This window comes from Lutzomyia longipalpis, chromosome 3 (assembly GCF_024334085.1).
Source record: "Lutzomyia longipalpis isolate SR_M1_2022 chromosome 3, ASM2433408v1".
NCBI lineage: Eukaryota > Metazoa > Arthropoda > Insecta > Diptera > Psychodidae > Lutzomyia > Lutzomyia longipalpis.
Window position 1 is genome coordinate 27,672,590 of NC_074709.1, and position 15,552 is coordinate 27,688,141.

The window sequence follows — 15,552 nt, forward strand, 5'->3', positions numbered from 1 at the left end:
CGGAAGAGGGCTAGCATTTTATCCCCAAGGGCTACATGTCGTAGAACGAGGGGGGTCGTACACGAGTACTTCTCAACCTTCTCAGTCAGGTGGTGGGAGATGGAACGAGCTGCACCCTTTCTTTTTTATTTAATTTATGGAAAATTGATATTTTGATAATTAAATTAATTGTTTTTATGCAAATTTGATATGTTCAAGATGTGTGAAAATGTCGTTCTTTCTTTATTTTCGAGCAATAAAATTAGGATACGTTTGAGGGGAAAAAACATTTCAAATTGGGGCTAAATGAATCACTTTTCAAGAAGGAATTTCTAAATATTCTTTTGTGATGCAAAAAGTTTTTAAATAAAGCATTTTTAACGGAATTTTCTGTTCTCAAAATAACTTTAATAAATAATTTTGATGAGAAATTAAATCTTCTGAGTCTTCTGAGCTTAATTTTGGGGGCAAAATGAATCAATGCTGTGGGGTACAGCTCGTTGCACCTCCTACACGTGCAATGCCAGCCAAAGAATTGCCTGCCTAGCTGGACATTCTGAACGACGAACCACAACAAACAGAACGGGAGGGTAAATAAAATAAAAAATATTTTTCTTTCTGCTTGGTTTGGCATTCACCACCTGTTAGCAATGCGCCCCAAAAATTATACAAAAGTCTCTTTCTCTCCGGGAGGAGTGCAAGCTGCGTACATGTGAATGTTTTGTAAATAAAAGGGGAATTCTCTTTATGATTCACCCATATTTTTGCACTTTTTGCTTTCTTTTATGGAGGCTTTTTCCTATTTAAAAATAATAATAAATTTTTCCTGCACATTAGCCTATTTTTTATGCATTAATTTACATCGTTAATTACCTTTCTTTCTCCCTCTTCGTGAACTTGGTCAACCCTCTGATTAAAGAGGAAAAAAATGAGGGCAATGCACTAGAAGTTTTTCTTTCAATTTTAAATTTTTATAAAGAAAAAATTAAAGAAAATTAATCTTTATGAATTTTTTGAAAGAAAAAATCTCTGATTGAATAAAAAATAATTTCTTTTATTCCTTCAACAAAAATTACACCACAAAAGATGAATTTAACGAGAACCAATTGAGGACTTCCGCTTCTTATTGGGCTTTCCGGGGAATTTCTTCTTTTGTGGCTTGAAGCTTCTTTTCTTGGAATTCTTCCTGCGTGCCTCCTCCCATTGCATTTGCTTCTCAGACGATTTATCCTTATTGGCAACTTCCTCGAGTGTCCCGTGATTCTTCCCTTTGCTGCCCTCCTGGAGGATCTCCGAGAAGTCATCAGCAGCCGCAAAGAGAGACGACATATCGGCTTTTTGTTTGAGTTTCCTCCTGAAGTCTTTGTCATTCAGCACAGAGGGCTTCTTGCCCTTCTTTCCGCCGGACTTTTGCTCGTCGGAATCTTCGTCACTTGAGGAGAAGGACATTGCTTCAGCATCATCACTGTCATCATCCAGTGAGAGATCATCATCATCATCTGAGGAATTATCTTCATCTGCTGAAGCATCTTCATCCCAATCATCTTCCTCATTGGGAGCATCTTCATCGTCATCGTCATCCTGTTTCCTCTTCTTTCCTTTACTCTTGCGACTTTCACCCTCATTGAGGTCCTTCATGTAGTCAATATCTTCCTCCGTGGAGGCTTTTTTGGGCCCCAAACTATCCAGGTATGCCTCAAATTCATCATCATCGACAGATTCATCGGAATCGGAGTCATCATCATCCTTCCCGCCACGCATTTCACGACGTTTCTGGAGAAAATCAAAGATAAATCTCTCATTTTCACTGCAATTCTCCTCGGAGATGGCTTTAACGGGCTGCCCACGACTTCCCATTGGCTTGTACTCTCGCGTTTTCTGATGCGCCTTCTGTACGATGGATTTTATCTCCTTGTCGCTCTTCTTTTTGGGATTCTTAAAGGAGAATCTATCGAGGAATTGCGTGAGGGAGAAATCCACAAGGGGATCGCCGTAGTAGGTATTCTTCTTTCCTGCAAGAGAAAGGATAATTTTAAGAGTTAATGATTGAATGGAAGACGTCTAAAGGAAAACTTACTTTCAAGAACACACTCCACGAATTTCTGCACTGTTGGATGGAAGTGGGCGGAGAAACGAAGAAGCTCCACAAATGGGGCATACTGAGCTCCTGCACCGGAAGGATTTCGATAGAAAGGATCATATTTGAGGGGGAGACGATGAATTTTGGGCTTCTTCTCCTCATCTTCCTTCTTGACGCCATTCAAATCAACATGAATCCAGGATTCTTGGGCATTTCTGGGTGTTTTGCGCTTCTTTGACAACTTCTTGTTTTTCTGCGGCGAAGGAGTGTCCTCCTCAACGTCTGAGTAGTGTTCAGAATCACTCTCATACAGCTGAGATTTCACTTCATTCTTCTCAATGTCTGCAGCTGTTGGGATTTCTTGGATTTTATGGAGTTCCGGACGATCCTGGAGGATTTTTTGCATAATCACAAATACCCCACAGACCATTTGCGATGGGAGGTAGAAGGTGATCTGGAGGAGGCGCTTGAGGAAGGCCTGAGCTCGTGGGATGTCTGTGTCAATGGCAATAGCCCGGTGGATGATGTAGAGGAACTGTGCTGACCACTTGTGCGTCATTGTGGTGAGTTCAACTGAAATCATCTTCCGGTAGAGAGCCATGTAGAAGCGATCTCTGTTGATACTGGCACACGTAACGATGACCTGAAGCAGGAGCCCAAGGGCCTGGATGGCGATGCGAATCTCAGCAAAGTGAATGAGGCGATAGATGATGTTCTGGAGCTCATCACTGAGGGGATTTGGTGTGCTGGTGGCATCGTCTGTGGCGAGATTACCAACAGAGCGTCGAAGGCATCGCAGAATGGCCTGCATTGTGCGATTATTCACCATACCCTTGTCCACGAGAATCTTGAAGAAGGAAAAGCAAATATTTGTGAGCTTCCTGCACACTTCCGGTGAACAGAACCCAGCAATTTCAGCCAAGAATGTCAGGGTGACATGTTGAGCACGTTCCGAGATATTTGGGCGGAAGAGAAGGCGTTCAGCTTCCTTGACAATCACCCCACACATGTTGGGATGCTGATTGGCCACTTCGGAGAGATGATACTGCGCCTTGGCGGCTACTTTCACTGCTGGATCACCCATTTTATTAACCAGCATTGACAGGAGCATAGCTTCCTTCTCTGGGCCGTGAATCAGGAGCTTTGCAGCGCAAACAATTGCCAGATTTTTGTGAACTTCCTGCCCAGTCTTGAGAACCCCATCGAGATTCTGCAGGAACGTGAAATATCGCTGCTTCAGTTCGGATTCAAAGTGCCAATACGTGTAGACTTTCTCCAGGAAGCTCTTCTCGAGTTTCTTCTCCCCTTTCAGGGTTTTCCAGTCCTTCCCACGTTGCTCAATTGAAGCCAATTTCCTTGAGCCTGGGAGGATGGATGTGATGAATAAATCAGTGATTACATCAATTACATCCACACTGGCTTTATTTGCAGCCTTCGTCAGGCCAATGAGAACATCCAGTGCTGACAGATTCCCAAGAGGATTGCTCTGGAAGAGGAGAGTACCGGCATTTGCTCGATCCCTCAGTGTTCCTCTGTGCAGGGCTGTTTGGAGCCATTTTGCATCCGTTGGATTCCCTACAAAAGGTAATTTAATTAATTTTCCATTTCCAGGAACTCAAAAGATGAGAATTTATACTTTTCTGGATGATTTCGTAGCTTTTTTCAAAGCTATTCTGGCACGTTGTTGTGAGTTCTGCAACTTCCTCCGCACTCAATTCCACAATTTCTCCGGAATTGTACTTTTTCACCTGAAATAAGTGAGAAGGATTGAGAGATTGATATCTGGGGAAGCTTTTCTGGGGATTTTTTACCTCATCAAACCACTTTTTCGTCTCATTTTCCATCGTTTGTTGCACAGAAGAAAATTCTATTTCACATCAAAATAAATAAAACGTGTTTGAGAGTGAAAAAGATGGTTGTAATCATCATCGAAGGATGTTTCAATGATTGTTGATGTTTCACTGCTTTTTAAAAATGTTTCAAAGTTTAAGTTCATCGATGATTGTTTTTGTTTATTTTCTATGTGTTTATCTATCTTCTTTAACAATTAATTAATTCTTTTAATTTCTTTATTTCTTTTTAAATTTCCTGTCATTTTCATTCATCATTTTCTTTTGCAACTCAAAAAGTTTCATCCGAATAAAGAACAAAATGAAACATAAAAGAAGAAGCAAAAAAAATTTCCCGCCGCCGCCAATGTGATTTGGCGCAGGATCGTAATATGGCCACCGCATTTCTCTAAAAAAAATCCACTTTCTTTATTGTTTGCCAAAGATTCAAAAGAGCTTCAAAGGATTCTGTGAGCTAAAGCGTGTAATCTATTTCGTTGCAAAAACAGCCCATTTTGGCAGAATTGTGTATTTTTGGAGTGAAATAGATTCGTTTGATTGTGCTAAATTTTGATTTGACTCCGCGAGTGACTAAAATTCCGGGAGGGAATTTTGAATGCAAAAAAGGAGCCTCTTTGAGGGATTTTACAAGGAGCCCCAGCTAATTGGTTAGTCATCTGACTCAATATCTTGTAGTTAGTCATCTAATTTTGGGATTTTTGTGTAATTTTGAGTGTTTAATTGGCTGGGAATTGTGTAGTTTTTGTGCAAAAGAAAATTCAGGCAGAATAAGTACTTTCCGGACAAGAAATCCTCGTGATCTTCTTGTCCAAGAGGAGTGTCGCATGTTCTCAGTTTGTTTGGGAGAAATAATGAGAATTTTTGTTAATGAATCAACATAAAAGAGCGTCGCCATATGCAATATTATTTTAATAACCCTCCTTCCTTTCTTTCCCTCCCAGACAGGCAGAAGAGAAGTTGTGTCTGCGAGGAGAAGAGTTTGGGGAAGGTTCAGCTGAAGAGTGTGCGAAATGATGCACCACAACAGTCATCCAACGCACCATCCCCACATTCATCCACCCATTCATCCCAGCCTCCAGCAACAGCATCCACCGCAGCACTTGGGGCAGCAGATGCCGCACCACATGCCACCCAATATCAATCATCATTCAGCCGCTGCTGGATCTCACCATGGCTTCCCACGTGATCAGATGAATAGGTAAGTGCACCCCCCACCTTCCCCCAAATACTCCCCTCTTGTATGCCGCGTCCACAAGAAAGTGCTTGAGTTCATCACCAAGGGGTGACTGTCTGCTCTGCGCCGCAATGCCCTTCGTCTTGTATGCGTGTGTGATGGAATTCTCACAAACTATATGCACGGCAAAATAGTCGCAGGGTGAGAAGAAAGACGAAGAAAAAAAAGCAATAAGGAGGGTTCAAAGGGACGAGACGATAAAACTATTGCGCGCGGAGGGGAAGAGACTACCAAGAAAATACAAGAAAAAAGGGCAGGTTCAGCGATGCCTATGAGAGATGGCAACTTTCCCTCTGCCATTGTGCCCATATAGCCACAGTCTGGTATATTTGTCGTACAGTAAACAAAAACACGTCGTAGGAAATCCACATTATCGCTCAACTATCGGGATAAAATATTTACATTAAACTGCCGACATTGCTTAATTTTTGCACAGAGAGAGAAAGATTTCTCGTGAAAATGTTTTGAGGAAGTTTTTGTGCAAATGCGCTGCCCACGCAGATTTATTCCTGATATATCAAATGAGGGATTGAGAGAGATTAAAAGTAGACTTTGTAGTTCCAATGAGTCAATTTTTGTCTAAATTGGAAGGTTTGAAAGGGACGAAATCAGTTTTGCGATATTTTAATGCCTTTTAAATCGCATTGGGGAGGATTGTGGGTTAATCGGTTAAAGCCCTGAATTGATCATAAATATAATTTGTAATATCGAGTGGAATGGGTTCGATTCCCGACTGGGAAGAAAATTTTTTTTTCTTAGACTGAGCTTTTTTTTCCTTTTATTTTTTTTATCAATTTTATTTAAAGGAAATTCTTAGTATATTTTTGGTCGTTTAAAATTAATTTTTATTTAAGAGTTGAATGCTCAATTTCTATTCGATGTTTATTTAAATTTAACCCTTTCATGTCTACTGAATGAAAACTCCTTTTTTGAATTATACGATATCTTTAACAGAAGATTTGATGAAATATTAATTTTTTCATTAAAGAAATAAATTAGGCTATATGGATCCGGAAGGAATCCAACAGCCGTACAAATTTAAAGTGCAGAAGAAGAAGAAGAAAGAAATAAATTTATTGTTTAAGGATTTGCAGAAATTTTATGAGATCTGAATTTCTTCCTAAAGTTCTCTTTAAAGCTCTGTTTTCTAAAAGTTAATGCAAAAGCCAGAGAATTGTTAAACGTCCAAGAATCTTCATTGTTTTAACTTAATCCTCTGTTCAAATTAATATTGCATCGATGATCCAGCATGTTACTAAGCTATAGCCAATAAGAATGATCTGCCTGATTTTTCGATTAATAATGTTTATTTTACTGAAAAAAAAATCTCAGAAATATTTCTTTAAAGAAACTAAATTTCGCATTAAACTTAACCTTTTTTTTCTTAATTTTTTAATCCGTTAAGATCATTCTTTATTATTTTTATAGAAGCTAAAGAAATTAATTATTTTTAATTTTTTTTTTAAATCTTGTACAATTTCGTCAATTTTTATTTTACTATTTACCCGGAAATTCGTTAAGGGAGAAATTCTTTTTCAATCAGAAGTTAAAAAGAAAAACGGAATTCTTCTTCCAGAGCTTTCGTCTGCTTTTGAGTTTTTTTTAATGGTTTTGGAGAGAAGTTTCCTTTAATAAAGAAATAAAAAAATCTTTTTATGCAAAATAAAACCTAAATTGATTAAAAAAAATTTAATCTTTCTCTGGGATCTCCAGGAAAGGATAAAAATTTAAAGCCTTCGGAAGTCCTTAATGAGGATCACATAATCGACATAATCAAACCAACCAAAAAAACTCAATCAAAAAAAAAACTAAATAACAAGCAATAAAAATCAGTTGAATTCCTTCTCTTTCTTCTTCCCAAATACTTAAGAATTGGAGAGAGAGAAAATATCCTTTTTTGAATATGAAATCCTCACACGCGTGTTACTTTTTGATCATACCTTCACATTCTTGTGCGCACATTGCTGCACGCAACCATTGGTAAAGTGTTGAAGAATTTAAATACAAGAGGATCACGCAAGAGATAGAGGAAGAATGCGCGAGAGAGAGAGATCCTTTTGCAGACAGACAACAAAAATATAATTGCTTGTCGTGAGTTTTGATATAATGAATTGCGACAACTTGTTTTCATCTCTCATCCATATTTGGCATGACAGGGAAATGAAGGGTGAGAGAGGGGTTTGGGAATAAGGAGCAGCAACAGAAAGGACATGGCTATGGAGGATCTCTCTTGCACGTACAAAAGGACATTGAGGAGGAACAGAGAAGGTGAATGGATTAAAATATTCCCTTAAATATGATTTTGGTGTTGAAGAAACAAGCTTCTAAATATTATTGCCACCATCCAATGATCCTGCTACTGCTGTTTGAGACCCTTCATTGAGGGCTGAAGATTCTCGTGAATTTTTTTTTTGTTCTTTTGCGCATATTTTATTGTATTGCAGAGACAAAAATAAGTACAGAGAGAAGAAGGATATTTGTCATTGCCACTGAAGATGTTCTTCGTGTCATTGTTGGAGGGAATCTCTATGGCCCCGCGTTTGTTATTTCATTCCAATCTGAATGTTTTTCAGGGTAATGGAGCGAGATGGAATTTAATTGTGTTCAGTGCGTATAGAGAAGAAGGACTTTAGTGCTTTATCTCGGACAATAAAAATATTCTTCTCACATGATCAGAGCACGACTTCAAGTAGTTTAGAATCTTTTTTATCTCTTTCACTCTCATTTGATTCATTTTTTTTGGTACATATAGTGTCTCAGGAGGACACTGGAGAAGCTCCTTTTGTGGGGAATTGTGTGCATTTGTGGCATTAAATAGTCAAAATGTGAATTGAATAAAGAGAGATGAAATATATTTGATTGTGGTTGGAGGTATAGAAGAGATTTACCTTTACCTTTTCTTTGGCATTATAATTTTTATTGCTTTGCCGCGTAAATCTCTTCTTGAATGAGTTGGACGACGATGGAATTCAACGGGAGGAAAGGGCAAATAAAGCAAAACTCCGTGTGTTTGTGTGTGCGCTGATTAGCGATATGTAGTGCGATAATGCAAAAGAGAAGAATTTTGATGCGAGAGAGAGGAAATTTCAATTAACAGACTTGGACACCATCCGAGGATTAACCATCATCAAATTCACCCCAATCACGGGAGGGTGCCAAAGCAACAGCAACAGGGTGCACAGCAGCACAACAATTCAATGATGATGGGGCAGCAGCAAGTGAAGGGGCAACAGCAAAACCAACCACATGGTGGGATAAATTCAACCGCTGGGGGTGTAACGAGTGGGGCGACACAGTTGCCACCGCAGCAGCAGCACCATCAACAGAAGAAACAGCAACAGCAGCAGCAGAAGCAAATACAACAAATGCAAGTTCCACAGAATCAAAATTCTCAATCATCACAGAGACTTTTGCAGACTATTGAGACAAAGCCAAACCCAACGAGTGAGTTGAAAAAAAAATCTATTTTCTTTATTCTAGTAGCTAGAAGAAGAAAAAACAAAGAGAACTAATTTCTTGCCCAAAAATTGGAATCTGATAATTTTTCTGGTTCAAAGTGTCTTAATTATTTTCTTTTCGAATAGTTATTTAAAGAAAACAATTTCTTGAAAGTTAAGCTGTTTTATCAACTGGATTTGAGTCCTTTAACCCTTTCGTGTCCATTGGGTCATGCGTAGACTCAAACATATAACATTTTATTTTCCCAAATTTTTATTTAATTCAATTGTATTTCCAACGTTGAAATGAGTTTAAAAAAAACGTTCAAATGATTCAATATAAGTTTAAAAAAATCCTTGTGAATGTAGAAGTTTTTACATCGGGAAAACTAGTCAGCGATTCATTAAACGAATGAGAATTTGACAGATTTTTAATGAGGAAAAATCGTCATTTTTTTTTTAGCAACAAATACATCCCCGACTGGACCAAATATTCCAACTGTTTCTGCTGCAACGGCGACACCGCCAGCCCCGTTGCAGGAGAATAAGCCAAAAATTGAGATATCTGGTCCCGATGTTGATGCATCAACGTCAAAAGAGAAATCACAACAGTCTGCAACGTCTGAAACCTTGGCAAACATTAAAGAGAAAACTCCAATGTGTCTTGTAAATGAATTGGCACGACACAATAAGGTGCGCGAAGAGAGGAATTAATTTCATATGGGGAAGGATCTTTAATTCGATTTAATCATTTTGTAGATTCAACACCAATATCGCTTGACTTGCGAACAGGGTCCAGCGCATAAGAAAAAATTCACCGTGATACTGAAATTGGGCGAGGAGGAGTACACAGCTGAGGGGCCGAGTATAAAGAAGGCACAACATTCGGCTGCGGCGGAAGCCATAAGTGCCACAAAGTATAAACATCCGCCAACAAAGACAAATCGTACACGGGGTGGGGCGAAGGGGAGTGAGAATCACGTGGGGAACATAACGCCAACTGTTGAGCTGAATGCCCTTGCAATGAAACGCGGGGAGCAGACGGTGTATGTGACGGAGCACCCGATGAAGGGAGCTCCGATCAATGGGATACCACCACCGGCCGCTCAGGCATTTGCACAACCTCAATCGGGAAGCAATGGCGCGAGCTATATGGCCCCATCGCATCCCCTCAATCCGCATGCAACGTCCTACAGTGGCCATCCGTCATTTGGGGGCTTTCAGGGTCGCAACGCAGGCCCGCAGAATGTCTATCCGCCCGCCATGTCGCGTTTCCACAACTTTGACAAGAGATCAATCCCCGGAAGGGGATTCACGGCGCGAAATCCTCCCCCAATGGCCACGCAGTTCCCGCCAGCGGGGACATTTGAGCCATATCGCGTTACCCTCACAGTGGGTGAGAGGCAATTTGTTGGTGTTGGCAATACGCAACAGGCGGCAAGGCATGATGCAGCCTCACGTGCGTTGGAGGTACTCAAACCCATTACGAGTGATTCCCCAAATCAGGATCTGTCCCTCACGGAGGACATTAATGCAGAACTAAAGTCTCCCATTTCGTTGGTGCACGAAATGGCACTCAAACGGAATCTCACTGTTGGTTTTGAGGTGAAAACGGAAAAGGGGCCACCGCATATGAAGATCTTTGTGACAATTTGCACAGTGGGCACACTCAAGGTAAGTTAAACTATCCTTAAAAGCCTTAAAGCGTTTTAGGGGTGGGTGGAGAAGAGTCAAAAATTTTTGTTTAATCTCGCGATAGTGCATGTAGCCCAAGTTGTTGAGCACTGTGTTATTTGATCATAGTGATGATAATCTTGATCAGGAGCGTAGGTAGAAGTCATTTTATGATTTTCTTTTAATTTTAAAATGATTTAAAGAACTTTGAAAATTGATTAAAAAAAATTACGTGTCAGGATTTATGAAGATTGAGTAGTAAATAATCTTAACGAGTTTTGCATTCAAATTAAGAGATTTCGACGGTTTTTTGACATTTTTTTCTAACATTTCATATTTATAATCTATGTAAAGTTTGACGTTTCTTTTTTTAACGTTTAACCGTCCTTACTCCAGCAATTTATATTTATTTTTAATCATCTGGCAAGGAAAGAAAAGGATCATTTTCTAACGTTTAACATTCAATTTTCTAATATTTGATATTTAATTTTTTAAAGTTTTTTTGTTTGACGTTTCTTTTCTGACAATTAACGTTTCATGTTTTAACAGATTGACATTTCTTTTCTGAAGTTTGACATTCATTTGTGTATCGTTTGACCGTCCTTACTCCAGAAATTATATTTATTTTCAAAGACCTGGCGTTTCTTTTCAAATGTTTGAAGATATTTTTCTAAAGTTTCACGTTAAATTTTCTAACGTTTGACATTTTTTCTATTGAATGTCATTTTCTTTTCGAATGATTGACATTTGATTTTTTGTATATTATTTTATGACTCTTGACACTTCTTTTCTTACAATTGACGTTACATCTTCTGGAAGATTGACGTTACTTTTCTAACATTTGACATTTTTTTTCAAAGCTCTATCATTTTTTTTCTAACGTTTGTTTTAGTTTTTCTAAACTTTGATGTTTCTTTTTTAACTTTTTGCCTTTTTGAACGTTTAAAAATTTCTTTTTTATGATTATTTCGTGTAATTTTGAGCTTAAAAATAATTTATTTTATTAGATCTCGTAAAAGACCTAAACTGCCTGACTTTAAAGGGTTTTGAATCACCCTTAAACCCCTCCCTTGGCTACATCACTAATCAGAGGAAATTTAATCTTTTTCCTTCATTTGTAGACTGAAGGTGAAGGGAATGGGAAGAAGATTTCAAAGAAACGTGCTGCAGAAGCAATGCTGGAAGAGCTGAAGAAATTGCCACCAATTTCCCCAACTCAGCGTATTATTAAACAAAAGCGCAAACCACAAGTAAGATGTTTTGTCACACAGCTGGATGAATGTTTATCTTTAATGACTTTTATTTGTTTCTTTTTTATTTGATTTTATTCGAAAAGGATGCCGTGAAGAAGAAAACGCGAAATTTGATAAAGGAGAAAGATGATCCGGAGTACCATGCCGAAGTGAATGCCATTTCGAAGCTCATTCAAATTCAGCAATCAAAGAAGGAGAAAGAGCCCGTTTATGCGTTGGCTGAGGAGCGCGGGGCGCCGAGGAGGAGGGAATTTGTCATTGAGGTGATGGCGAGTGGGATGACAGCCGTTGGTGTGGGATCGAATAAGAAATTAGCCAAACGGCTGGCAGCTGAGAGTCTCCTTGCGTTAATGGGGTATGGTATTGGGAAGGAGAAGGGGGAAAATGGGGCGGAAAGTACCTCAGGGGCTAGTCCAAGTCCCGAAAAGGGGGGGAAGAAGGTGACGTACCAGGAACGCGCATCAGAAGCAGCATCCACAGGTGGAAGTGCTGGGAGGCAACTTGTTCCGGGGTTGTTGCTAATGCAGCAGAAGGATGGCGGTAAAGGGGATAAGGGGAGGAACACCACGGTACTCAATCCACACACAACGGCGGCAATTGCAAAGGAATTCCTCGCTGGGGGAACGTCTCCAACAGCTGATGCCCTCACAAAGGGAGGAGGGGAGCAGCAAACGGCAGCAAAGACGACAATCAACAACAATGTGACGAATGAGAAGACAAATGAGACGCAATCGTCCGTTCTAACGGAAGGAATTCGACCTAAAGAGCAACTCCTCTATCTCGCTCAACTTATTGGGTTCAATGTAAGTTGAAAAAGAATTTTTATTTGGGGTCTATTTGTGGAATTTAACGCCTTTGGTTGAAAAATTTCCTTGTCTCCCTTCTCTGTAATTTTTCCCGCCATATGTTACATTTTCCCCACATTTCCCTTTTCACCATTCAAATTCACCACCTTTCCTATGCCACCTCGAATGCGCGCCAAATTCAAATAAATGTTTTTAATAAGTTTTTATAACATCCTCATTTATTTTTTCTTGCATTCAGGCTCAATTTTCAGACTTCCCAAAAGGCAATCACGGTGAATTTTTAACACTGATCACCTTGTCAACGGATCCACCACAATTGTGCCATGGTTCTGGCAATAGTATAGAAGCATCGCACGATCAGGCATCCACGAAGATGTTGACGATGCTCAGTGAACTGGGTTTGGACAATGTTCATCCCGTCAAGACGACACAGCAACCCCCATCAACGCCATCCGTTGATGAGACCACCAAGAAACCCAAATCAATCCTCACGAATGGCTTGAAGAAGTAACTCTTCTCTTCTTTATTATTTTCCTTAATCACATCGCTCTGCAACTTCCTGTGCTTTTGTGTAAGTAAAAAAATCATTGCAAGTCTTTTTTTTTATTTAATTTTATCTTCATTATATAAATAAATATATTACGCCCGTATTGTATAAGTTATTAAGCCATTGCAGCCATTGAAAATGAGATAAATTTTCAATAGAAAGAAAGGATAGCATGTACAAAAATCCCTCCAAAATCCAAATTTGCTTGATTTATGGTGTAAAGTTAATAAAACTAAAAGTAAATGAAAAAAGTTTATTATTGTTTTCTTCAAACATTAAAAAAAAACAGGAAAATGCAATAAAATTATCAAAATATTAACTAATTATGTTTTACGTCTTCTGTGCAACAAAACAAAATATTTCTCTTGTTTAATTTTTTTAAGTTGGATTTTTTTTAAATCTTTCTGTTTAACTTTTTTTTTATAAAACAATTTTGAAAATGAAGAAAGAATGAAAGATCATCAAAAGAAAGTGCTAAAGTCTAGATAGTCTTGAAGATTTTAAAGGAAGAATTAGGTTTTTTTTTAAAGAATTTTTTAAGTTTTCTTGTTCGTAACTTAGGATTTTTAAGTCAGTTTGAATCGGGCTAAAAGCATATTTTTAGAAGATTTTTTATGACCGTATGCGGACACCGAAATGCCTGAAAAATCTTTCAAAAATATGCATTTAGCCTGATTGAGCCTGACTTGGAAAATCTCAAGTTTCGTTTAAGGAGAACTTAAGAAATCTTTAAACTGTCATACTAATGAATTTCGCTCTATAGTCCTGAGAATCTTAAGCCGTTTTTCATTAATCCTCTAGAAATTTTCTAAATGTTTCTGATTTTCCCATTTTTTTAAGGAAAAATTAGTAAAAGAAAATATATGAAAAAGGAAAATTTAAAGAACTTCATCCTTTACAATATTATTTTTTGAAACATTTTAGGATTTTAATTCTTCATTTCGTCTATACAATCTTTATTTATATAAAAGCACAGACTATTTATAAATATAAATAAAAAGAAACAAACTGAAAATAATCTTTGTTTTTAAAAGATCAAAAACTTGAGATTTTTTATTATTAAATTTGAATTAACAGAAATATCTTTTCAGCTCCTATATTTATTTTTATAGTACATACTCCTACACCAATATGTATAATAATTCTATTAGAAAAGTTCCTTTCGTGAGTAAAGTGAATTCAAAATGAAAAGGAAAATAAATCCCTTAAATATTTAAAAAAAAAAAAATAAATAAATGTTGAAGGAAAATATCTGTGTAACATTTTTTAAGGCATAATGTATCACAAATATTATTCTTTTTTTCTAATTATTTCCTTTTAAATCTACTTTGTTAAGTTATTGACTTTATTATTATTTTTTTTAATTCTTATTTTTTGTCTCTAATGTAGATCTGTCGTGTATCTCCTGAATTTTTTTTTAAAGGTTTTTATTCTTCAAATAAAAGTCGAGAGATACAAACAATTTTACTTTTTTTGGTTTTAATTATTAATTTTTTAAATTAGTTTTTCTCGCGTTGAAATTATTTGTTTTTTGGGAAAAATTTTTCAAAGAAACAAATTCCAAATTTTTTTATTATGAAATTTGAAAAAGAAAGAAATAAAAAATTTAATAAAAGTTACTGTTAAAACTTGGAGAAAAAAAAATGCGAAACTATTACGGAGAAATAAGATTAAAAGAAAAGAATTTAAAACATTTTGTTGATTTCATTTCGTTTAAAAACAATAATTTTCCTTTTCTACTAATTTGTTAAAATAAATTATAAAAAAATATCATTAATAAATTTGTTAATTGAGGCAAAAAAAAAGAAAGAAAAATTGAGAGTTTATGTGTCTAAACACGGGGTACAGACAGATAAATTTATTAAGAAGAAAAAATAATAATTTTTCTCTTTGATTTCTAAATAAGAAAAATAACAAAGAAATCTATGAGAAATATTAAAATAAACTACCTAACCTACCTACATATAAAATAATATATTGAGAGGAAGAAAAAAAATTATAAATGTATCTCCTTATATAAAATAAACAAAAAGAAAAAATAATGTATATTGCAACATCCTAATGATTTTTAAAAATATTTAATTTATATAAAAAAAAAAACTTTCTTTTTCGGCGATTCTTTCCTTTCTATCCAGGACGGGGAATTGTGTACAAAAAGAAAATAAAAATATAATTTTTTAATTTAAAATAAAATAAAATAAAATGTTTCTGCTGCTGCTGGATTTTCTACACAATTTTCCCTCCTTGATTGTATTAGAATATAAAAAGAAAAGAAAATTTATTAAATATTCTAAGCATATGTTTATGTATATATTAAAACAAATGAAATCAATAAAAGTATGTTAGTAATTGTATTAAAAAAAAAACAGATTTTTATTTGGGGGAAATTTATTAATGCTGTTTAGGACGTCTGGCAATTGTCTCTAAATCCATAGAATCCAACGATTATTTCTTCAGATGTTCTAATTAGAACATGTGAAACTACTCCAATTCCAATTATTGTCTTCATTTCTTGTGAATTATATAAAATAGAACTTCCTATAACATTTATATTATTTTGTTGTGATAGGTTTGGCTGAAACTTAGCACACATCATTCCAGGTGGAATATTTTGATTTATATTTTCACTGCAATTTGGAATGTAATCAAGATAAAATAGCTGCATTACATTATTTGAATTAGTTTGGCTAGT

General features: G+C 36.6%; 2 protein-coding genes across 5 annotated transcripts; one reads left to right on the forward strand and one right to left on the reverse strand.

Annotated features, from left to right (window-relative positions):
- Nucleotides 1-1,012: 1,012 nt before the first annotated feature.
- Nucleotides 1,013-3,971, reverse strand: LOC129793593 (CCAAT/enhancer-binding protein zeta). Its single transcript, XM_055833716.1, has 4 exons — nucleotides 3,871-3,971; nucleotides 3,696-3,807; nucleotides 2,057-3,634; nucleotides 1,013-1,991 (listed from the first exon to the last, which is right to left on the reverse strand). Exons 1-4 carry the CDS (start codon nucleotides 3,901-3,903, stop codon nucleotides 1,072-1,074), a joined length of 2,643 nt encoding a protein of 880 aa, XP_055689691.1. The 5' UTR covers nucleotides 3,904-3,971; the 3' UTR covers nucleotides 1,013-1,071.
- A 279-nt stretch (nucleotides 3,972-4,250) lies between these two features.
- LOC129793594 (double-stranded RNA-binding protein Staufen homolog 2) lies at nucleotides 4,251-15,226 on the forward strand. Of its 4 annotated transcripts, none has more exons than XR_008750940.1 (9): nucleotides 4,251-4,556; nucleotides 4,851-5,107; nucleotides 8,241-8,587; nucleotides 9,044-9,273; nucleotides 9,340-10,254; nucleotides 11,376-11,504; nucleotides 11,591-12,310; nucleotides 12,552-13,480; nucleotides 13,576-15,226. XR_008750940.1 is itself a non-coding variant. In XM_055833717.1 (8 exons), the coding sequence occupies exons 2-8, from the start codon at nucleotides 4,920-4,922 to the stop codon at nucleotides 12,822-12,824; spliced, it is 2,802 nt and encodes a 933-aa protein (XP_055689692.1). In that variant the 5' UTR covers nucleotides 4,251-4,556; nucleotides 4,851-4,919; the 3' UTR covers nucleotides 12,825-15,226. The 4 variants fall into 4 exon arrangements, 2 of the variants coding, with proteins under 2 accessions (XP_055689692.1, XP_055689693.1); XR_008750941.1 differs by having other exon boundaries at nucleotides 4,855-5,107; XM_055833717.1 differs by having other exon boundaries at nucleotides 12,552-15,226.
- Nucleotides 15,227-15,552: the final 326 nt, after the last annotated feature.